The 25373-nt window shown below is 44.2% G+C and overlaps 2 protein-coding genes across 2 annotated transcripts; both read right to left on the reverse strand.

The window, feature by feature from the left end:
- Positions 1-821: 821 nt before the first annotated feature.
- On the reverse strand, positions 822-9860 carry LOC134334644 (WW domain-binding protein 11). Its single transcript, XM_063017059.1, has 12 exons — positions 9707-9860; positions 8579-8662; positions 8465-8496; positions 8254-8347; positions 7073-7269; positions 6831-6964; positions 5681-5802; positions 4091-4264; positions 3889-4002; positions 1986-2273; positions 1726-1911; positions 822-1638 (listed from the first exon to the last, which is right to left on the reverse strand). Exons 2-12 carry the CDS (start codon positions 8640-8642, stop codon positions 1052-1054), a joined length of 1992 nt encoding a protein of 663 aa, XP_062873129.1. The 5' UTR covers positions 8643-8662; positions 9707-9860; the 3' UTR covers positions 822-1051.
- Positions 9861-14961: 5101 nt separating this feature from the next.
- mgp (matrix Gla protein) lies at positions 14962-24750 on the reverse strand. The gene is made up of 5 exons (XM_062990908.1): positions 24699-24750; positions 16618-16687; positions 16508-16537; positions 15625-15691; positions 14962-15529 (listed from the first exon to the last, which is right to left on the reverse strand). The coding sequence occupies exons 2-5, from the start codon at positions 16676-16678 to the stop codon at positions 15388-15390; spliced, it is 300 nt and encodes a 99-aa protein (XP_062846978.1). The 5' UTR covers positions 16679-16687; positions 24699-24750; the 3' UTR covers positions 14962-15387.
- Between the last annotated feature and the right edge of the window lie 623 nt (positions 24751-25373).

Raw genomic sequence — 25373 nt, forward strand, 5'->3', positions numbered from 1 at the left:
ACACATCTGTACATATTTGACCATTTAATTTTTGACATTTTAGGGGAAGCTGAGCTTCCCTTACAGTCTTAGAGAAATCGCCACTGATTCATTCATTCATTCATTCTGAGAGATGGTTATAGTGCGGGTTTAGCTCCATCTGATTTCCACCTTTTTGGACACCCAAAAAGTGCATCAGTGGTACGACGCTGAGAAAAATGCATTGGAAGGTGATGATGTAAAAAAAGTGATGTCAGAAACTTTTTGAAGAACGCTTATATATATATATATATACTGATCAGTCATAACATCCTCCATGTTTCTACAATCACTGTCCATGTTATCAGCTCCACTTACCATACAGAAGCATTTTGTAGTTCTACAATTACTGACTGTAGCCCATCTGTTTCTCTGCATGCAGTGAGTGGACATGGTATCTGATCCACTCGTACCAGCACAACACACACTAACACACCACCACCATGTCAGTGTCACTACAGTGTTGAGAATGATCCACCACCTGAATAATACCTGCTCTGTGGTGGCCCTGTGGGGGTCCTGACCATTGAAGAACAGGGTTAAAGAGGGCTAACAAAGCATGTAGAGAAACAGATGGACTACAGTCAGTAATTGTAGAACTACAAAGTGCTTCTATATGTTACTGGGTGAATTTCTTGTTCTCAGTGTTTCCAGGACGGTTCTGGACCAGCTGAGATGACAAATGTTACGCTGTAACATACCTGTAAAATACCTGTACGCTGATTGACCAAACGCTGGCTGAGTAAACTGGATCAGCTTTTCTCTGTAACCCAAAGTAAATTCAGTACTCAGAACACAGTGGAGGAAGCTGACAGGGTGTTTATTCAGAGTTCAGACACAAACATTCATTCGATGTTGCTCTGATATTTAACACTGAGGCTCCACTAAAACATCTACTTACAGAACAACAAACTCAATAAAAAAATCTCTCACTTCTGATTCCTTTAGGGACCGAAATGCAAAGCAAAACAACTTCTGCACTAATGGAGGCACAGAAACGCTGCTAATAATAATAAAACCCCTCCCGTTGGTGTCACAGTAACCCTTCCATCTCTCTCATGAACGCCTCGTACATCTGGTCCTTGGTCTTCATGCTGGGCGGGGCCGAGGTTGTACCCATCTTGGCGGGGTTTGCCATGGGCATGGCCTTGAGACCGTGGCCACCCCTTTCCTCTTCCCTCCGAGGCCCTCTCTGGACGGGCGCCGGCGCCTGGGGGCCCGGCCGGTCCCGGCGCACGCGCAGAGCCGTGGGTACGAAGCGCGTCACTTCCGATTTGGGGTTGATGATCTGCGGCTTGGCCGAGATGGTGGCGGCGCCCGGTTGGCCGGCCGAGCCGGCGACGCTGGTGATGTTGGCGCGCTTCTCGATGGTGTGGGTGGGAGGGTTGGCGGGGGCGGGGACGGTGCCCGGAGGCGGGGGTAACTGCATAGAGGGAGCACGAATGGAGATGGAGGGAGGGGCCAGGATGGAGGGATCGCCCGAGGATGATGCGGGGGGTTTCTGACGTGGATTGATGGTGGGCGGGGCGCTCAAAACGTTGGGGTTTAGAGGGGGCGGGAACATTGTAAGGGGAGGAGCCATGCGAGGAGGGCCGGCACGAGGCGGAGGAGGGGGCATACCTATAGAAAAACACATATAAGGGTTAGAGCAGAGAGGACATTTAAATGTGAGATACAGTCGTACCTTGTAACCCGACGCATTCGTACCTGGTGGTGCCGGGGGTGGCATCCTGGGCGGTGGTCCTCTCGGAGGAGGACCTGGAGGCAGGCCTGGAGGTGGGCCGGGTGGCGGACCGGGAGGACGACCCGGCGGCGGACCAGGGGGCAACATGCGTGGTACCGGCCCCCTCATGGCCCCCGGTAGAGTGGGAGGTCTCAGGAACGGAGGGGCACCTGTACACACAAATTGATTGGAATCAGAACCAGATCACTTCCATATCTGTGAATGCGCTGATGTGTTTACCGACCTGGTGGTGGCCCTGGGGGCGGACCTGATGGTGGGCCCGGAGGTCTCATCGGAGGAGCCGGAGGCGGGCCTAAAGGAGGAGGGCCTCCGATTGGTGGAGGCTGCATGTGGGGAGGTGGCTGCTGCTGCGGGGGCTGCGAGCCCATCGGTGCGGTCGGAGGCGGGAGTCTGTTCATCAAAGGAGCCGATTGGTCGTCACCGGGTGGTTCTATGCCCTCGCTGTCAGACTGATCAGAGTCTGTGTAATCTTCCTCATCGCCCTCGTCCTCCTCCTCAGGAATAGACTGACCTGCATGCAAACACACACCGTACGGTCTATAGAAGTCAGAGTAGAGCGGTCATGAATACACCTTTTTATATGTAAAAGAATTATGGGTTACAAATAGGGTTACAAATAGAGATGCACCAATCAATAACATTAAAACCACCTCGTTTCTACACTCACTGTCCATGTTATCAGCTCCACTTACCATATAGAAGCACTTTGTAGTTCTACAATTACTGACTGTAGTCCATCTGTTTCTCTACATGCCTTTTTAACCTGCTTTCATGCTGTTCTTCAATAGTCAGGACCACCACAGAGCAGGTATTATTTAGGTGGTGGATCATTCTCAGCACTGCAGTGACACTGACATGGTGGTGGTGTGTTAGTGTGTGTTGTGCTGGTATGAGTGGATCAGACACAGCAGCGCTGCTGGAGTTTTTAAACACCTCACTGTTACTGCTGGACTGAGAATAGTCCACCAACCAAAAAAATATCCAGCCAACAGCACCCCGTGAGCAGCATCCTGTGACCACTGATGAAGGTCTAGAAGATGACCGACTCAAACAGCAGCAATAGGTGAGCGATCGTCTCTGACTTTACATCTACAAGGTGGACCGACTAGGTAGGAGTGTCTAATAGAGTGGACAGTGAGCGGACGCGGTATTTAAAAACTCCAGCAGCGCTGCTGTGTCTGATCCACTCATACCAGCACAACACACACTAACACACCACCACGATGTCATTGAAAATGTGTGGCGCATTATGAAGCGCAAAATACGACAACGGAGACCCCGGACTGTTGAGCAACTGAAGTTGTACATCAAGCAAGAATGGGAAAGAATTCCACCTACAAAGCTTCAACAGTTAGTGTCCTCAGTTCCCAAACGCTTATTGAGTGTTGTTAAAAGGAAAGGTGATGTAACACAGTTGTAAACATGCCCCTGTCCCAACTTTTCTGGAACGTGTTGCAGGCATCAAATTCAAAATGAGCGAATATTTGCAAAACACAATAAAGTTTATCCGTTTGAAGATTAAATATCTTGTCTTTGTAGTGTATTCAATTGAGTATGGGTTAAAAAGGATTTGAAAATCATCGTATTCTGTTTTTATTTATGTTTTACACAACGTCCCAACTTCATTGGAATTGGGGTTGTACATAACACTGAAATACAACTGAAAATAGCTGGAAAAAAAATTACAATAAAAGCTGCACTTTACTTCTTTATTGTTTTCTTATGCTTAATCGTGGAGGTGATTAATCTCGGAATACCATAATCCCTTCAGTGCCGGCGCATTCACATAAGTAGTGACAATTTAACAGCGCACAAAACTTCACATGGGAAAAAAGTAGAAAATGTGAATGTGCCGGTTGTATTTCAGTGTTTTTATATTATGTGTGTTATTCTCAGTGTATAAGTGTCAAAAACAACCTCATTATTTTACATTAACCTAAAATATTTGCAGTTCCACAGGACCATGGAACACATTAACATGTTTCCCAAACATCCTTATGGGGGAAAATACCTTGAAACTCAACGCCACTCCCAGAACCCACCGACATCGAGTTTTAAGGTACCACTGTATTAGGTTTAGGGGGCAATTACTTGAGTTTTGAATCATTTTAGATTAAAGTGCTCACCTGCCATCCTCAACATCATGGCCTGTAGAGGCGTGATGGCCTTCGTCTTCTTCACCACCCTCTTCTTCCTCTTCTTCTCAGGCTCTGAAATATCGGCAAAACGCACCATGCGACCTGAACGGAGGAACAAACCGTCAGTACAACCTGAACCAGAGTTCATCACCACTGACCGACCGACCGTCTGTCTGTCTCTCTCACTCACTTCGTTCTCGGTCGTCCTCTCGGTCACGCTCATCTCCCATGATCCTCTTCTCCGGGGGTTCATCCAGGTCGTCGTCGCTGTGCTCGTCCGAGTCGCTCTCGTCCTCGCCTCTGTCCGAGTCGCTGTCGGTGTCTCGCTCGGCCGTGTCCATCCGCTCGCCCTCCAACACTGCGTCTACACACACACACACACAATCAATCCTAACACACCAACTTCAAAGTTGCTAGCTTCCCTTTGCTTAAATGAATCATCTTACTGTCCCTACAATTAGACGATGAGGCCAAAAGTATGTGGACACCCCACCATAAGCTTGTTGAAATCTCATTTCTAATCCGATTTCCTTATTTGGACCTGTAGTACTTCTCTGAGGAGGCTGTAGGAATCTGTGCCCAAAGAAGCAGCTGTAGCACAGCCCCACTCAACAGCTCTCAACAGCTGTAGCCTAGTGTTTAAGGTACAGGACTAGTAATCAGAAGGTCGCTAGTTCAAGCCCCACCACTGCCAGGTTGCCACTGTTGGGCCCTTGAGCAAGGCCCTCAACCCTCAATTGCTTAGACCATATACCGCAACTGTAATGTAAGTCACTTTTGATTAAAGCGTCTCCTAAATGCCAAAGATAAATGTAAATTTAGCACTAGTTTTGGGCGGGAAGGCCTGGCTCACAACCAGCATTCCAATTCATCCCAAAGGTGTTCAGTGGGGTTGAGGTTAGGGCTCTGTTCAGGCCACTGGTGTCTTTATGGACGTCACTTTGTGCACTGGAACATGGAAGGGCCTTCCCCAAACTGTTGCCCCAAAGGTGGAAGTGTTTCATTTATTTTACACAACTGATTTGCAACACCTTGTGATTCCATAATTCAAAACTATATGGCCAAAAGTATGTAGACGCCCCTTCTAATCTTTGGATTTAGTTGCTTAGACCACATCTATCGCTAACAGGTGTATAAAATGATATAAAGTAAATGATATGCTTTTACATTGTGGCAACAGTTTGGGGAAGGTCCTCTTTCTCTTTCAGCATGATTACGTTTACATTTTTGGCATTTAGCACACGCCTTTATCCAAAGTGACTTACAATGGTGTGACAGTATGCAATCTGAGCAATGCTCAAGGGCCCAACAGCAGCAACCTGGCTGGCAGTGGTGGGTCTTAAAACAGTGACCTTCTGACTACTAGTCCAGTACCTTAACCGCTAGGCTACAGCTGCCCTACATTACACATGATGTTCAACAAGCTCATGGTCAGGTGTCCCAATACTTTTGTCCATATTGTGTATATAGTACGGTGTGCTAGCAAATACTGGGTTGCTTTCATAGTTACAGCTAACAGTCGGGTCTAAGGTCGCCTCACAGCAAGAAGGTCCTGGGTTCGATCCCCAGGTGGAGCAGTCTAGGTTCTCCCTGTGTCTGTGTGGGTTTCCTCCCACAGTCCAAAGACGTGCAAGTGAGGTCAATTGGAGACACTAAATTGTCTATGACTGTGTTTCATATAAACTGATGAATCTTGTGTAATGAGTAACTACCGTTCCTGTCATGACTGTGACCAAAACTTGGACCTCTGGAACCTGGACCTTAACATGTGCCTTAGTACCTAGTTTATAGAGCAGGAGTATCTGAGGTGGAGGGGGGCCGGGTGGAGGTCCAGGAGGTTTACGTCCAGGTGGTAACCGAGGAACTCCAGAAACGGCTGCCGGTGGAGCCGCGGTTCCTTTACTGAGGAAAAAACAACAGGGTGTATTAAATCAGCCGCTCTCAACTCGACACGGGTTATAATAATAATGATAATATAATAATGTAGGGCAGATGGAACATGTACCAGCAATGTACAGACTACTCGTATAGTAACCCACCACTGAGCTACATATAGAGTGGAACCTCGTAATTCGACGTCCTATATCGAGAAATGATTCGTCACTCCAGAGAACACGTCTCCGCTGCCCTAGAGTCTAGTGGCGGCGTGCTTTACACCACTGCATTGCGCTTGGTGATGTAAAGCTTGGACGCAGCTGCTCGACCATGGAAACCCATTCCATGAAGCTCTACACACTGTTCTTGAGCTAATCTGAAGACCACATGAAGTTTGGAGGTCTGTAGCGATCGACTCTGAAGAAAGTTGGTGACCTCTGCGCGCCATGTGCCTCAGCATCCGCTGACCCGCTCTGTCATTTTACGTGGCTAACACTTCGTGTCCGAGTTGCTGTCGTTCCAGATCACTTCCACTTTGTTATAATAGCACTGACAGTCGACTGTGGAATATTTAGTAGTGAGGAAATTTCACGACTGGACTTGTTGCACAGGTGGCATCACGGTACCACGCTGGAATTCACTGAGCTCCTGAGAGCGACTCGTTCTTTCACTAATGTGTGTAGAAGCAGTCTGCATGCCGAGGTGCTTGGTTTTATACACCTGTGGCCATGGAAGTGATTGGAACACCTGAATTCAATGATTTGGATGGTGAGTGAATACTTTTGGCTATACAGCGTACCTTGAAACTCAACACCACTCCTCCTAACTTAAATGGAGACGAGTGTATGTAAACTTTTGACCACAACTGAATAGATCCTTGTTTCTATCTGACTTTCGTCTGGGCAGTCCAGTTTCCTTCCACCACTGTGAACTAGAGCTCTATGCAGATTTATCCCTACCCTGAGCTTGGTGTAACCACTAAAGACTCCAGACACACCTAGACCCTGACCAGGCTATAACTGAGAACGAAAGAATAAAAATCGTTTTTTTATTACCCGAAGGTCACGGTCTTTTTGAGGATGGACGGCGGCTGCGCTCCCGGCAGCGGGATGTCCTGAATGAGGACGCTGGACGGGGCGTGAGGCATGTCAGGAAGAGGAATACTGTCCACCTCCACAGACTCCGCGTTCTAACAGCCAGACGGACAGACAGAGAGAGACAGACCGGTCGATTAAGTGTCTCTGGTCATAAAACATGCCATTAGGTAGTAAAGCACATTAGAGTTCCACACACACACCTTAACAGAGTCGAAGTACATGGAGAGCTGTCCTCGCTTGGTCTCGTACTCCAGCTCCAGTTTGCGCAGTTCTTTGTACATCTCGGGATTCTCTCGCTCGTACAGACGGACGATCCGCTCGAAGGTCTCGCGCAGCTTTTTCCTCTTGTCGCGCAGGACTTTATCATTCAGTAAGGGCTGCTGCACTGGGTTAAACTCTGAGGGGGGAAATAAAGACACTTTGTTAAACACACTCATGCTTTGACCAAATGATCGAGTTATTTGTGAGCTTTTTTGACGTAACTACGTATTAGTAAAAGCTGGGAGTGTGTGGACTAGAATTCAATGTTCTTTGAAAGGGTCTGGGACATCATAACCCTACTGAGTGTAACTTTACTAGGAGCAAAACCCCAGATAGATAGAGATATACTTTATTTGTCATATATACATATACAGATGTACAGTACAATGAAATTCTCTCTTCACATATCCCAGTTTGTTTGGAGGCTGGGGTCAGAGCGCAGGGTCAGCCATCGTACGCCGCCCCTGGAGCAGACAGGGTTAAGGGCCTTGCTCAAGGACCCAACAGTGGCTGCATAGCAGAGCCTGGATTTGAACCACCAATCTTCCGGTTGATAGCCCAAAGATCTACCCACTAGGCTACCACTGTCCTATCAGTGTATCCTTAATGGGATTAAGACCACAAGGAGTCCACCCTTGTGAAGATGGAAACTGAGTCTAAACCTTTATGAGACCAAATGGGCCCACATCACCCCCATTCAATAGAAACTTCTGCTCTTTACATTTAAATCATTCCATAGTTTGGCCCTGGCCTATCTTGAAGAGCTCCTACATCTCACTCTCTAAAGTCCTTTGGTGGTAGGTGCCTCTCTACGCCTCTTACTAGACTTTCCTTTATAGCTCCTAAGCTCAGGAACGCTCGGCCTCAACCTGTGTGTGACTATTCTACTGTTTCTTCCTTTAACTCCCTCCTAAAGACATTTTCTTTTTAATCAGTAGTTCTGTCCCTCCTCTACTGTAAAGCAACCTTGAGATTGTAAGAGGAGCTATATAAATAAAACTTATAATAAAAATTATTATTATTATCCTGAATATTGTATATCTTATGGGGACAATGACTGTGTGTGACTTTATAAAGTTCAGGATTGAGTGTAACCTCGGTCACACACAAATACACCTACCCATCTCGTCCAGTTTCTCCATGTCTTTGATGATCTGTCTGGGATCTTTCATCTTCAGCACAGCAGCTCTCACCATCATTCTCTGCTTCTTGTTCTGCAACACACACACACACACACACACACACTTATCATGCTGCTACAATATTCTACAAAGACAGAAATGTCTCGATGATCTTGATCAACACATGAAATAGATAAATTATGACTGTACCTTCTTGAGTTCCCTTTTCCTGGCCTCCTTTCCTGCACACACACACACAGTTTGTAATATAGTGAATGAATTCAAAAAACACTGTAATAAACTGTAAGGTGTGTTTATACTCACGGGCCTGGTCTGTAGGGTTCATGAATTTTCCACTCTTGGTGGACGAGGTGGATCGGCGCCCCATGACTGCTCACACACCTTCACCTGAAACAAAGTAATCCGAATGACCAGTGATGACATGTGATCATTAGCAGATAGAGTACTGATATTAAAAGTACTAGACGTGTCACTATTTCCTTTAATTTGGTGTAATAAAACCAATGGGAAAACTCAGGACTGTCTCCTCCACCCCAAATTAGACTTATGACGTCATATCAACATTTTTTAACACCTCACTGTCACTGCTGGACTGAGAGTAGTCCACCAACCAACAGCGTCTAGAAGATGACCAACTCAAACAGCAGCAATAGATGAGCGATCGTCTCTGACTTTACATCTACAAGGTGGACCAACTAGGTAGGAGTGTCTAATAGAGTGGACAGTGAGTGGACACGGTACTTAAAAACTCCAGCAGCGCTGCTGTGTCTGATCCACTCATACCAGCACAGCACACACTAACACACCACCACCATGTCAGTGTCACTGCAGTGCTGAGAATCATCCAGCACCTAAATAATACCTGCTCTGTGGTGGTCCTGACCATTGAAGAACAGGGTGAAAGCAGGCTAAAAAGTATGTAGAAACACAGATGGACTACAGTCAGTAATTGTAGAACTACAAAGTGCTTCTATATGGTAAGTGAAGCTGACAAAATGGACAGTGAGTGTAGAAACAAGGAGGTGGTTTTAATGTTATGGCTGATCAGTGTATAATATAATAGATATGCCAGTGTCCAGTTTTTTTGGTCAGACATGGGTAGCGACCCTAACAGCAGGTGATGTAAGTACATATAATTACTGTATGGATTACTGTAACACTATCAGGGGTCTTACAAACCAACTACAAGCGACTCTTTATAGCTAACTGCTAATTAGACTGCTACCTGCTAATTCTTAAAAAAATAGACGGTTACTCTAATCATCTAAATATGTAAACCTGGAATTAATGCACATAAATTATAATGAGAAATAAAATGCAACACAAGCACACACACACACGCTTATCAATGTGTGTGTAGCTAACGATCTGTGGCTAACGCTAACAATGCTAACATGCTATGTTATCATAATAAACAGAACGTTACTGTACCTCAGTCACACAGAGAACAAGTAGAGAGATTAAATCTCTCCCTATAGATTCACGTCAGTACAGATGAACTACACACATTTATAAAGAAAGTGTTTAATAACAGCTAATATAACGCTGCTAATCCGCCATGTTTACCAACGCGCTAACCGTGCTTCTTCTTCAGCACTGATTGTCCTGTAGAACTGAGAGTTTAATGCACAGCAGCGCCGCCCTGCCGGCTTTAAGGAGCAGCGGCCTCACTGGCTGCAGCATTACACCTACAGTGTCATCAACATCAATACACACACGGTGGCACCACTGCAACATTATACCTGCACCAGGGCTGCCCCCACTGTCGTGGCTTGAGATCTAGTGGATTGTCAGTTCCTATATTTCAAACTCAAACTCAAAGAAGCTTTATTGGCATGACAGATAAGGACATTCGTATTGCCAAAGCTCAGTTACAGAGAAAAAGAACAATAACAATAAGAACACATAAATACAACACAGTTACAGGTGCAAAAATATAAAATAGAATAAAATAATAATAAAAACAGTGCAAATAATAACAATAAAAATTACAACATTTACAGTTATGAGTTAGCCATAGAAATTAGATTGTGTGTGTGTGTGTGAGAGAGACATGGTCACCCACTGTCCCTCACCTGGTGGCAGGTGTGTGTGCACTGGTGGCTCCTGCCAAATCTCTCAGGGGGGACAATTGTTGCGATGATAGCCAGGGTGACCCGTTCAATTTGTAAATTAAAGCTTAAATAATTAACATCTTAAGTCATCTGTCAGTTTGCCCTCACAAATAACTTTGAACATGGAGAGAGAGAGAGCAGCTTTACCATCAATCATAAAATAAAGTAAAGCTTCACACTAACAATTTAATTCAGTCTTCATCAGATAACATTTTATATTAGGTGCAGCAGATCCAGAATAAAGATTAACATCGGGGCTGATGTGCAATGAATTAAACAGGGGAGATACAATAAGTGCAATCACAATTCACAATTTAAAAATGACATTACTTACTTGTAATTTACTTGTAACTTATATGATTTACTGGCTTGATGTTCAAATTTGGTCTGGGTGACCCTAATCCTTTAGTATCTAATTTATCCTGATTATTGCAATGACTGAACGGCATTTCCCTTAATGACACGATGGAGTTGCTCCGAACTGAGGTAACGGTAGTCATGGTGACGAGATCACGACACCAGGTTACATTTGATGCAAGCACGTAAGTGCAAGCCCTCCCGGAACCCATTCAGAATATATTGCAGTGCCTGCAGTTCGAAAAAAGTGCCTTAACATGAGAGTCTATGAGAGCAATCCGGGGTGATGTTCAGTCAGACTGAAATCGCCCCAAAAGTGGCGGTACTGTACGGAACACAACTCGACGCTGATTGGACTACGATATTCAGAGGCAAGACAGACTCCAGAACAGTCACAGCTGTGATGGAAAAAATGTCTTCCCTTTCGCCCTTTGGTGGTGCGTTGCCCGATCGCCCTAAGGAACGAGCCGCCCCTGGCCATAACAATTAGATTGTGTGCATGTGTGTGTGTGTGAGACAAGGTCACCCACTGTCCCTCACCTGGTGGCAGGTGTGTGTATAGAGTGCTGCTAGTGTGCAGCTCTCTCTGTGCTCCCCCAGTAGGTGGGGCAGTTTGTCGAGGTCTGGGAGGGAGGTAAAGTCGGGTGTGATGTTATTAAATGTAGGGAAGAATTGGGAGTGGATGTGGTGGTACTTGGTACACTGGGTGAGGAAGTGCAGCTCCATCTCTACTGTACTGAGAGTGGTGTTTCTTAATTTAGGGTCGGATACTGTGCTCAGATACTCTGCTGTACTGTGGTGTCGGTTTAGGGCCAAATAGCAAATAACAACAAATAACAACAAATAACAACAAATAACTGCATTTTAATCTGGACTTTCAGTTTCCCAATAATTTAGATATTTCAGTTTTTGTGTAATTTGGTTTATTCTAATTGGGTTTGCAGATTTCTTATGTTCCTGAGTCTGTAATGTGTCTGTGTGTGTTAGTGGTATATCGGTGTGTTAGTAATGTGTCTGTGTGTATATTGATATTCAGCTTTACAGGGCAACATTATTCTGATGATTTACATTGAATGGTGTCAGTCAGGTTTATGTAGTCTGGACAGGAGCTGCTGATGCCAATTCCCAATCAGCCTCCAAATGTTCATTGATGAGGGTGGACCCCAGTGGCGGCTGCTGGTCTTTCAAAGAGGGGAAGCTCATTGTCGGCTTACATCATAAAATTTGTCAATTTATTTATACAGAAATTCTGCCCTCCGTTCCTTTTCCAGAAAATGGCCTGAATGGGATGCAGTTTGTCTTTCGACTTCACTCACAAAATCCGCGATGGGACTGAAGCTCCCAGTGATTAAGTGTAGATCTCAAAATAGCTGTCAATCAAAACGGGATTCAGCCTTTCGACTGATCCTCCAATCATCTTGCATAAGCTTCGCGTCCAGACCCGCCCACAGCTCCATTCACCACCAGAGACGCTCAGCGTCCGGGGGTGGGACAAAATCGTGGCATTTATCCAATGACCGGCAAATTTCGGAGCAATGAAAAAAAAAACTTTCCATGCAGCCCCGTTGAAGTGAAGAGACGCTCAGCTTCTACGGGTAAATGCATTGACGCTCCGGGAATGTATGAGAAGTTCAAGTCAGTCGATTTGTGATAAGTCGCTGATTCTGAACGAATTCGTCTTCGAGATGAACGTGTTCTAACGCATTTGTAGTCAATGAAATGTTAACACAACTGTACATATTTGACCATTCAATTCTTGACATTTTAGGGGAAGCTGAGCTTCCCTTTGCAGTCTGGTGGACCCATATTAAGAATTAATTAGTTTAATGTGGGAAAAGCCTGATTCACACAACAGAAAATAAGATGCCTTTATTTGTCATATAAACATATACAGTACAATGAAATTCTTGTTTGGAAGCTGGGGTCAGAGCGCAGGGTCATCCATCTTACAGCACCCCTGGAGCAGAGAGGGTTAAGGGTGGATGCAGGCAGAGCTGGGTTTCGAACTCTCAACCTTATAGTTGATAGCCCAAAGCTCTACCTACTAGGCTACAAATGCTGTCAAAATTTGTGGCACATTTTTATATGTTTAGATATTTTTCCTCAGCAAGCAAGTTCCAAAATTATCCATCAGCTTCTTCCACATATGAACAAAACAGCGCCTTTGCAGCTATCTTGCCCTGATCGAAATGATCGTTTCTGGTTTCTTTGTGCTTGGTTGCGCACTCATCTTTATGCCAAGATCGAAACTCGGCTCTCAAACGCTATGTGTGAATTACTCAACAACTCGATCCGAGCGGCTCGCTGAGCGCTCGGCGATTGAAGAAATACAGTGTATCACAAAAGTGAGTACACCCCTCACATTTCTGCAAATATTTCATTATATCTTTTCATGGGACAACACTATAGACATGAAACTTGGATATAACTTAGAGTAGTCAGTGTACAGCTTGTATAGCAGTGTAGATTTACTGTCTTCTGAAAATAACTCAACACACAGCCATTAATGTCTAAATAGCTGGCAACATAAGTGAGTACACCCCACAGTGAACATGTCCAAATTGTGCCCAAATGTGTCGTTGTCCCTCCCTGGTATCATGTGTCAAGGTCCCAGGTGTAAATGGGGAGCAGGGCTGTTAAATTTGGTGTTTTGGGTACAATTCTCTCATACTGGCCACTGGATATTCAACATGGCACCTCATGGCAAAGAACTCTCTGAGGATGTGAGAAATAGAATTGTTGCTCTCCACAAAGATGGCCTGGGCTATAAGAAGATTGCTAACACCCTGAAACTGAGCTACAGCATGGTGGCCAAGGTCATACAGCGGTTTTCCAGGACAGGTTCCACTCGGAACAGGCTTCGCCAGGGTCGACCAAAGAAGTTGAGTCCACGTGTTCGGCGTCATATCCAGAGGTTGGCTTTAAAAAATAGACACATGAGTGCTGCCAGCATTGCTGCAGAGGTTGAAGACGTGGGAGGTCAGCCTGTCAGTGCTCAGACCATACGCCGCACACTGCATCAACTCGGTCTGCATGGTCGTCATCCCAGAAGGAAGCTGACGCACAAGAAAGCCCGCAAACAGTTTGCTGAAGACAAGCAGTCCAAGAACATGGATTACTGGAATGCCCTGTGGTCTGACGAGACCAAGATAAACTTGTTTGGCTCAGATGGTGTCCAGCATGTGTGGCGGCGCCCTGGTGAGAAGTACCAAGACAACTGTATCTTGCCTACAGTCAAGCATGGTGGTGGTAGCATCATGGTCTTGGGCTGCATGAGTGTTGCTGGCACTGGGGAGCTGCAGTTCATTGAGGGAAACATGAATTCCAACATGTACTGTGACATTCTGAAACAGAGCATGATCCCCTCCCTTCGAAAACTGGGCCTCATGGCAGTTTTCCAACAGGATAACGACCCCAAACACATCCTCCAAGATGACAACTGCCTTGCTGAGGAAGCTGAAGGTAAAGGTGATGGACTAAACCCAATTGAGCACCTGTGGCGCATCCTCAAGTGGAAGGTGGAGGAGTTCAAGGTGTCTAACATCCACCAGCTCCGTGATGTCATCATGGAGGAGTGGAAGAGGATTCCAGTAGCAACCTGTGCAGCTCTGGTGAATTCCATGCCCAGGAGGGTTAAGGCAGTGCTGGATAATAATGGTGGTCACACAAAATATTGACACTTTGGGCACAATTTGGACATGTTCACTGTGGGGTGTACTCACTTATGTTGCCAGCCATTTAGACATTAATGGCTGTGTGTTGAGTTATTTTCAGAAGACAGTAAATCTACACTGCTATACAAGTTGTACACTGACTACTCTAAGTTATATCCAAGTTTCATGTCTATAGTGTTGTCCCATGAAAAGATATAATGAAATATTTGCAGAAATGTGAGGGGTGTACTCACTTTTGTGATACACTGTATATCTAACATGTCAAATATCTGAATCTGAGTTGCCCAACTGGCAGTGAGTGCTATGTCAAACAGCCTCATTGTGAACTAAAACAGCTATGTGAACTACAGCTCCTGGAAGAAACCCGGGGAGAACATGCAAACTACGCACAGAAAGGACCCGGACCGCTTCACCTGGGAATCGAACCCAGGACCTTTGACGTAACGACCTTTAAAATAACACAGCAATTCACACCTAATAGTTCAGAGAGAAGTCATTTTATTGATCATAGTCAAAAATAGATTTAAAATAAGACGTTTAAGAGTAAACTATGATGTAATAATGTGATAAGAATGTTTGTGTAGTATAATAAGGTATGATATGCTGTAAGTCTCATTACATCCAACATTTCTGATCTCATCTGATCAAACCCAGACGTGTAGAATCTTCAATACATCTGATTTAATCTGATCTAATGCTGTCATCTAATCTGTTTTAATCTGATCTCTTTTTTTACACCAATCTAGTTAAATCTAGTCTGACTTGATCTATTTTCATCCACACGTGGTTTGATTTAGTTGATCTAGTTTATTTATTTGAATCCATTACCATTGTCCATCAGAAAAATACAAATAAAAACAATGAGTGTGTGTAATATAGATGAATATAACATGGTTGAGATTATAAGAATATGAAATATAAGATCAGTCTGTGTTCGATACGTCCACAGTGTGTGTTCGTCTCAATCTTAGTAGCGGTGGCGGTTGTTGAATAGAGGATTTCCGAAGTAGGTGTTATACGCCCTCTGGGAACCGTAGCGATACGCCATCACTCGACATGGGTTGTAACTCTCACAAATCTCAGAGCGCTGTTCTGCTGGAGACTTAAACCTGAATCACACACACACACAAATTAGTATTTGTATCAATAATTACAACAGAAGACCTAGTTCACGCATAACATTAGTGTGTGTGTGTGTGTGTACCTTCTGTAGTAGTTGCGATTTGCAGCACCAATGAATGTATTTGCTCTGTTGGGCCTCAGGAACAGATCTGTGACACACACACACACACACACACACACACACACAAAGAAAGCAAGACTAAGCTTCATGCGCATTACGGTTATAACACACAGCATGTATAATAAATAATTGCAACGTCCAACATAATTGTTATCCAATTTAAAGTTTGTAGCTATGCTTATCCTAGGTGGTTGCTAGGGTGTTGCTAGGGTAAAAACCAAAATCATTATATTGACCACCTAGCAACATCACTCATACTACCCAGAGCACCACATCAAATAATGAGCAACATCCTAGCAATCACCTAAGATAACAAAGTAAGCTCTAATCGACATATTAGCAACCACTTGGCAATACCCTAACAACCACCGGTACAACCACACAGCACACTAAGCAACAACCACCTAGAACCTCATAGCAAGAGCTTAGAAATATCTTACCAACCACCTGCAACAGGTCTTTTAGAAGCCGCCTGGAATGTCATAGCAATAAGCTAGCAAAAGCCTGGCAGCTACATAGAATATCACAGCAGCCAGCTAGTCACACTCTATCAACTGCCAAGGATACCAAAGCAACCACTGATCAACACAAAAGATAGCATAGCAATGCTAAGCAATAACCTGAAATCACCTAGAACACCACAGCAACCACCCAGCAACATCTCAGGTTAGGATTAGGGTTAGAGAGATACATACACTTAATAACATCCTACCAACCAGAAGAAACACCATAACAACCATTTAGCCACAACCTAGAAACCACATGGATCACCATGTACATGCCACACATGATGCTCTATACCTCCAAAACTAATCCCAGTACATGAGCTTAGTTTTATATTTACCTTCATATGACTCGTTACTCTCAGCAGAGTCTGTAGAGAAACAGAGAATACATTAATTAGTGTGTGTGCTATTACACGTGCTGTATGTAAATATGTAGGATGTTACCAACCATAACAAACAGCAACTGCCAGGATGGCAAACAAGGTCAGACACTGGAGGGTGGACTGCATGGTTCTCACCTGTAACAAGCACATAAAGGATAAAGTAGAGTTGTGAGTTCTAATCATTACACGTTACAGTTACACGTTTACGTCTTGCACAATGATTTCCAAACTGAAACCCAACTGACATTAAACATGCAGGGTTCAGGGTTCAAATCTCAGCAGTGCTATCGTGTCTACACAAACGTTATTGGTTATGGGAGGTGACTGACCAGCCTACCCACTGGCTGGTGCACTTGTCAGTGTGCTCTCAGTGCAGATCCCAAGCCTGGATAAAATTAATTGGGGTTATATCAGGAAGGGCATCCAGTGTAAGAACTGTACCAAATGAAGTATGTAGGCCAGAATGATTTACTGTGGTGGCCCCTAAATACAGGAGCAGCTAAAAGGAAGAAAAAATCTGGTTTATGTGACAATCAATCAGGCACCCAGGAGCCATGCTACATGATACCAATCTACTCTATGTTTAAAATGGCACCACATTTCAACTGCTTTACACAATACTTGGTAAATTCACAAAATATCCTGACATTTTTGTGCACTTTATGGATTTGAATCCACAAAAACATACTTTTTCAACACAACAGTGAACCAAAGTATAGAGCCAGAACAACACTGGAGTGACTTCAAGGCAAGTTTGTGAAAGTCCTCTTAGAAATAATGGGATAAATCGCCTAAATCCAGGTGTGCAAAGCTTGTCGAGACGTATTCAAGATGACCTGCAGCTGTAATTGCAGCTGTAAATGGGCTTTACATGGTATAGGAAAATATCTGAATACCTATAAACAAGATTTATATATATATATATTTGGAATGAAGCTGATATATATGGAATAAAAACGATATATAGAAAATGAAACTGATATGTATGGAATGAATACTGATATATATATATCAGTTTTCATTTTATATATATCAGTTTTCATTATATATATATCAAGTTTCATTTTATATATATCATTTTCATTCCATATATATCTAACTAACATGTTATTTTCAAACGTAAATAAATTATTATTCATTTTGAATTTGTATAAACTTGCGCAAGTGTTTTTATTTGCAAGTTCGGGCTTGTCAGCAAATTTAAACATTTTCGGTACATGAAGAGGGACGTTAGTTGACATGCTAGCGCGCTGTGCCACCTCATCCCATTGGTTTGAATGGCATGATGCTAATTGTGTTGGCTTAGTAAGCAAAAGTAGTGTTTTCAAATAACCTGCCTTATAAGTCCATGATCTATTAGAATCCTCTCTACTGAGGCAGCTGCCTATGTAGGCAGTAAGACAGCAAGGCGGCTCACTAGGTTTTCGAACACACCCATAGTCACATAGTCAATCGAAGGATGTTGTAGCCTAGTGGTTAAGGTACTGGACTAGTAAGCTGCTCAGGTGGCGTACATACATCATATCGAATCTCAGCTCTGCCTTCCGACTGGGCTGGGCGGCTGCATGAACAATGACTGGCTATTGTTCATAGGGGTGAAATATCGGATCAAAGTCATCATAACTGGTGCGACTGCGGCCCCTGCTGGCTAACTTATGGCGCCTGCACAGGGCTGAGGAATAATGCTGATGGGGGTGTGGCCCTCCACACACAGTGCTCGTCAGTGTATGAACTCGACTCGTGCAGGTGAAAAAATGCAGTCTGTACTGACTGTACATGCCGGAGGGGGCGTGTGTCAGTTGAGAGGCGTCCTCAGTCAGCGGTGAAGGGTCGAATCAGTATAGAGGACGCAATCAGGGTAATTAGACACAACTAGACTGGGGGGAAAAAGGGGGGGGGTACTGGACTAGTAATCAGAAGGTCACTGGTTCAAGCTCTGTTGCTGCTTTTGGGCCCTTAACCCTCAATTGCTTAGACTGTATGCTGTCACAGTACTGTAAGTCACTTTGGATAAAGGCGTCTGCTTAATGCCTATAATGTAAATGTGAATGTACAGTGTATCACAAAAGTGAGTACACCCCTCACATTTCTGCAAATATTTCATTATATCTTTTCATAGGACAACACTATAGACATGAAACTTGGATATAACTTAGAGTAGTCAGTGTACAACTTGTATAGCAGTGTAGATTTACTGTCTTCTGAAAATAACTCAACACACAGCCATTAATGTCTAAATGGCTGGCAACATAAGTGAGTACACCCCACAGTGAACATGTCCAAATTGTGCCCAAAGTGTCAATATTTTGTGTGACCACCATTATTATCCAGCACTGCCTTAACCCTCCTGGGCATGGAATTCACCAGAGCTGCACAGGTTGCTACTGGAATCCTCTTCCACTCCTCCATGATGACATCACGGAGCTGGTGGATGTTAGACACCTTGAACTCCTCCACCTTCCACTTGAGGATGCGCCACAGGTGCTCAATTGGGTTTAGTCCATCACCTTTACCTTCAGCTTCCTCAGCAAGGCAGTTGTCATCTTGGAGGTTGTGTTTGGGGTCGTTATCCTGTTGGAAAACTGCCAGTTTTCGAAGGGAGGGGATCATGCTCTGTTTCAGAATGTCACAGTACATGTTGGAATTCATGTTTCCCTCAATGAACCGCAGCTCCCCAGTGCCAGCAACACTCAACACAGCCCAAGACCATGATGCTACCACCACCATGCTTGACTGTAGGCAAGATACAGTTGTCTTGGTACTTCTCACCAGGGCGCCGCCACACATGCTGGACACCATCTGAGCCAAACAAGTTTATCTTGGTCTCGTCAGACCACAGGGCATTCCAGTAATCCATGTTCTTGGACTGCTTGTCTTCAGCAAACTGTTTGCGGGCTTTCTTGTGCGTCAGCTTCCTTCTGGGATGACGACCATGCAGACCGAGTTGATGCAGTGTGCGGCGTATGGTCTGAGCACTGACAGGCTGACCTCCCACGTCTTCAACCTCTGCAGCAATGCTGGCAGCACTCATGTGTCTATTTTTTAAAGCCAACCTCTGGATATGACGCCGAACACGTGGACTCAACTTCTTTGGTCGACCCTGGCGAAGCCTGTTCCGAGTGGAACCTGTCCTGGAAAACCGCTGTATGACCTTGGCCACCATGCTGTAGCTCAATTTCAGGGTGTTAGCAATCTTCTTATAGCCCAGGCCATCTTTGTGGAGAGCAACAATTCTATTTCTCACATCCTCAGAGAGTTCTTTGCCATGAGGTGCCATGTTGAATATCCAGTGGCCAGTATGAGAGAATTGTACCCAAAACACAAAATTTAACAGCCCTGCTTCCCATTTACACCTGGGACCTTGACACATGACACCAGGGAGGGACAACGACACATTTGGGCACAATTTGGACATGTTCACTGTGGGGTGTACTCACTTATGTTGCCAGCTATTTAGACATTAATGGCTGTGTGTTGAGTTATTTTCAGAAGACAGTAAATCTACACTGCTATACAAGCTGTACACTGACTACTCTAACTTATATCCAAGTTTCATGGATATAGTGTAGATGCTCGACCGGCCAATAGCACAGCTAGGGATTAGAACCCTTGATCCCAGTGGAAGTGGGTTCACATAATTTACCGCTGTACTACTCAAGCTACTAAACAAAATCTGATCCTGGATTGGTCTAATTTTTGTAAAATGCCATCCTCTATAGCAGTTTTGGTCTGTTTGCATAGCCATGTGACCCTGTTCGTGCAATGCATAGTGTTGAAAGATACATATGGAACCAGTATGTTCCACAAGGGCAAGTCGTAGCATAGTGGTTAAGGTTCTGGACTAGTAATTAGAAGGTCACTGGTTTAAGCCCCATCACTGCCAGAATACTGCTTTTTTTTGCTTTTAACCCTCAATTGCTTAGACTGTATACACTGCCACAGTACTGAAAGTCGCTTTGGATAAAAGGATAAATGTATATTTTTCTTGCAAATGTGGTTCATTCACCTGCAGTCAGAAATGCTGAGACTGTGTTTCTTAAAATGTTATATGAATGTGTGATAGACTGCTACACCAGTTTTGATCACCCAGGAAAAAATCTCCTTTTTATGACTTCTTTTTGGTGTGCAGTCCATAATTATGGTGTAGTTTTAGTATCTCAATGTCCTCCTGGACCCCCTGTGTTTAGAATTTTCTGGGACCCCACTGATATTACTCTTTTAGCAAGGATGACAGGTGTTGGTGTTGTGATTCTGTTTTGCGTGTAAACATGTCTGTGTGTGTGTACGTGTGTGTGTTAAATCCAGAATCCATATGAGTGTCTCCGGTATACGTTGCTCGGCTGCAGAGTTATATACGGGTAGTGTTTGTCCTGACTCTGGAGTTTGTGGGTTTTATGTGAGTGTGTTTGTGTTTATTTTCGAGGCTCGGAGGCTTTATGTGAGCACATTTCGGGTTCGCCTCAGCAGGTGCTGCATTTCTGACTGCACTTTTATACACAGGGTTTATATTTAACACTGGAGTGGTGCAACAGAGGTTATGGGCTGCTGTTAAAATGGACAATTAGCATCATGGTGATGAGTGAATAAACAAGGTTCAAAGCATAGCGGTATCAGTGGAAACAGAAATGAGCTGGAGATATATTATAGGGCCAAAAGTATGTGGACACTGTGCTCCAGCCAGCTCTATTGCTAATTAGTGTTTAAAACCAAACCTATAAAATCTATGCTTAAAGCTTTGAAGCAACATTATGACTGTGGTCCTGTGCACCAAGCAAGGTCCATAAAGATATATGGTTTGGTGTGGAGGAGCTCCAGTGGCCTGCACAGAGCCCCGATTTGAACCTCAATGAACGCCTTTGGGGTAAGCTGGAATGCTGAATGTGAGCCAGGCCATCTGGTAAAGCATCAGCGTCCGACCTCACAAATACACTTTTGGCTGAAGTGACACAATTTGGTGGTTAAGGTACTGGACTAGTATTCAGAAGGTTGCCGGTTCAAGCCCCAGCACCACCAAGTTGCCACTGTTGGGCCCCTGAGCAAGGCCTGTAACCCTCAATTGCGTCCTAAAGATGAAGATTACACCAGTTGCCTTTTGCAAGAAGATATGAGCCTTTATAAAGCGGTTAGACACACAGAACCAATCAGGCATAACATTATGACCACCTTCCTAATTATGTGCCCCATATGCAACAAACCGATGCTCTGTGCATTCTGACACCTTTCTATCAGAACCAGCATTAACTTCTTCAGCAGTTTGAGCTACAGTAGCTCGTCTGTTGGACCACACGGGCCAGCATTCGCTTCCCACATGCATCAATGAGCCTTGGCCCATGGCCCATGACCCTGTCGCCGGTTTACCACTGTTCCATCCTTGGACCACTTTTGATAGATACTGACCACTGCAGACTGGGAACACCCTACCAGAGCTGCAGTTTTGGAGATGCTCTGACCCAGTCGTCTAGCCATCACAATTTGGCCCTCATCAAACTCGCCCAAATCTTCACGATCGTCCATTTTTCTTGCTTCTAACATCAACTTTGAGGATAAGATGTTCACTTTCTGCCTAATATATCCCCCCCACTAACAGGTGCCGTGATGAAGAGATAATCAGTGTTATGTACTTGACCTGTCAGTGCTCATAATGTTATGCCTGGTCGGTGATTTGTGTTCTTTATCTGTGACTGAATGATTAGAACCCATACTGTGGATATTGGTGTTGAAGATTTTCTGACCGCTTGACTTTTTTCACACTTTACTGTGTTGTGGATTTGATTTTGAATGGATAAAATAGCCATTTGATGTGCTGCAGATGTTGTTGTTTATCAAAGAGGATCCTCCATTTCTGCACAGGACCTTTTGGGACCTTAAATTTTGGGAGCTATAGACTCAGGTGTGAATTTCCTATTGAACTATGTCCAATCAATCATATCTTTTTTTGTTGTTGTTGCTATTTTGTTTATGCATTTTTCCCCTTTTCTCCCAATTTAGCGAAATCAATTCGTCTTCCACTGCTGGAGACTCCGGTCGTGTCCGAGGAGGATATCTGGGCCACGTCCAGATCTCCGTGCTCCTCCACTTACTGTACAGGCGCCTCGGGCTACTAACCAAGGTCCTTACACAGCATTGAAGACCCCACCACCTTTGTAGTCTAGGGCTGCATCCGAAATCACATACTTGAACAGTACGTACTAAACTTGAGGCAGTGCACACTACGCCGGTAAAGCAGTACGTTCTTTCAGTACGCAAGTGTACAGTATGCACGCAACCTCGTATGTATTACGTCCGTCATCTTACCAACGTCACATGATACATGACATCACATCACCACAGTTATAACAATTTTAACATTAGACAAACTTAATTCTGTTTTTCTCCATAAAGCTGCTCATAACGTTATTCAGGGTTGTACTAAATCATAACATCTTTAATGTTTGTCTTCACTACGAACGTCTTTGCAGCTCCAATTGAATTATGGGATAGATCATCGGACCGTAAGTGTGCATCGTTTGCATACTCAAAAATGGCTGGCCAGGCAGTAGGTCATCCGGGTACTTTTCACGTACCGTTTAATGTATACTACGTATTCGGACACACTAACCGCTCTCGCGTACTGCTCTCGCATACTGTTCAGTATGGAAGTATGAGATTTCGGATGCAGCCTAGGCGTTTAACCACCAGGCAGACTTTTAATAGCCTATTTTGTCTGCTGCAGGTACTGCCAATTATGCCCGCTAGAGGGCGCCCAGCCGACTGGTAGCAGATCAGAATCTCAGCGCTGGTGTGCTAGGGGATTAACAATTTGGAGTGGCACAGCAAATGGTCAGACTAGGACAAGTTAGTGCAGTGGTAGCTCAGCGGTTAATGTACTGGACAGAATGTTGCCAGTTTAAGCCCCACCACCACCACCACAATGCCACTGTTGGGCCCCAGAGCAAGGCCCTGAACCCTCAATTGCTTAAATTGTAATAAGTCATAATTGTTAGTTGCTTTGGATAAAAGCTTTTGCTAATGCCAAGTTCACACAACATGACTTTCCAAGTCATCAGGTCGCTGTACAGTTCACATTACACGACTGGATCTCTTGTAATCGGGAGTCTTTCAAGTCGGTGTGGCTTTCACACTACACGACTGGTCGGCGATAGTGGGTTTCACACTACACCATCTATCACCAACTGGAATCGCAGGCGAGCTTCTCTGGTCTCCCAAACTACGTTCTGTCACGAAAACAAACGCGAGTGATGAAAGGTTTAATGACACCACGTCCAAAAATGCACGTCAACAAGTAGTGAGCGATCAAAGTTTGTGTGCTGATGTGCAGCGTAAAAACAAAGAGGAAAAATAAATGAATCTGAGTGGATTTGGCAACACAAACAGCATGGATTGTTCTATAGTAAGTTGGAGGTTAATAAATATTTTTTGCAATGCAGTGTCGGTGTTTTGTAGAGAACGATCAGGTCAGAAATACTGTAATACTTGTGTGTGTACTGAAGTATTCTGGTATATTAAGCCCCTGTACCACCTTTTACACACCTCCACTGCGTTTCCCCTCACACCGTATCTTGTGTTCTCATTGGCTGTTCTACATAGCACTCATTGCCAGTTGGCCAACTCAGATCAGATATCTGACATGCTAGAAATCTCGATTCGGATCGAGTTGTTGAGTAGTTCACACATAGCGATTGAGAGCCGAGTTTCTATCACCAAGCAAATGCCGAGTTGCTCCCGAGCCGGCAAATCTAGCGCCGACCAGTCGCCAACGAAAATCAGGGCATAAATTGTGTAGTGTGAACTAGGCATAAATGTCATAAATACAAATGGATTCAAAATCACTTCATCATTGTGAGTGATTAAGGGCAAATTGATGGTAAAAACAGTCTTTAAATTCACTCAAAATCAAATCCACAACACAACAAAGCTGCTGGAATGCAAGTGATACAAGTTGCATTAAAGTAAGGTGTATATTTTTGACCCAGCAAATTCTTAGAAATCCCACAATAATTTGAATTCAAGAAAGCAAAATAATTTGTTTCAATCATTCAGTCACAGATACAAAAACAGTAAAATGCAAAGACTGTCATGAAATAAAAGTCTTATACAAGTTTATATACACTTTATACAGCAGTGTGTGTGTGTGTCTTTAACTTACCTCTGTGTGAAGCCTGGTGGAAAACTCTGTGTTTATGTGGTAGATTCTGTTGCCTTCTGCAAGAAGATCTGAGCCTTTATAAATCAGTTAGACCCCCACCCCTCAACACAGAGACACCCACCAACCCACACACACCCACACACACTTTCTGTCTCACTTTCTTTCCTCTGTCTACATTCCTTCATTCCTTCTATCAGCCTTTTCCAGCTCCAGCCTTTAGTGAATCACACCAGACTATTACCTCACACACACACACACACTCACTCAGACACACACATACACACACACACACACACACACACACACAGTACCCGCCCAAAATATAAATAGGGACTATATGACATACACTTTATGGACAAACGTATTGGGACGCCACTTCTAAATAATTCAATTCATGTGTTTTAGGCACAACAGTTGCTAACGGAAATGAAATGCCTCCAACTTTGCAGCAACAGTTTAGGGAAGACCCTTTCCTGTTCCAGCATGACTTGTCCTGTGTGCACAAAGCAAGCTCTATAAAGACGTGAAGAAAAGCTGCACAGAGACCCTGGCCTCAGCCCCACTCAACAGCTTTGGAATGAACTGGAACATCGACTAAGGCTTTCTTGACCAACATCATACAAATGCTCTTAGAACTGAATGGTAACAAATTCCCACAGACATATTTTGTGAGAA

The sequence above is a fragment of the Trichomycterus rosablanca genome, chromosome 2 (genome assembly GCF_030014385.1).
Source record: "Trichomycterus rosablanca isolate fTriRos1 chromosome 2, fTriRos1.hap1, whole genome shotgun sequence".
Classification (NCBI taxonomy): Eukaryota; Metazoa; Chordata; class Actinopteri; order Siluriformes; family Trichomycteridae; genus Trichomycterus; species Trichomycterus rosablanca.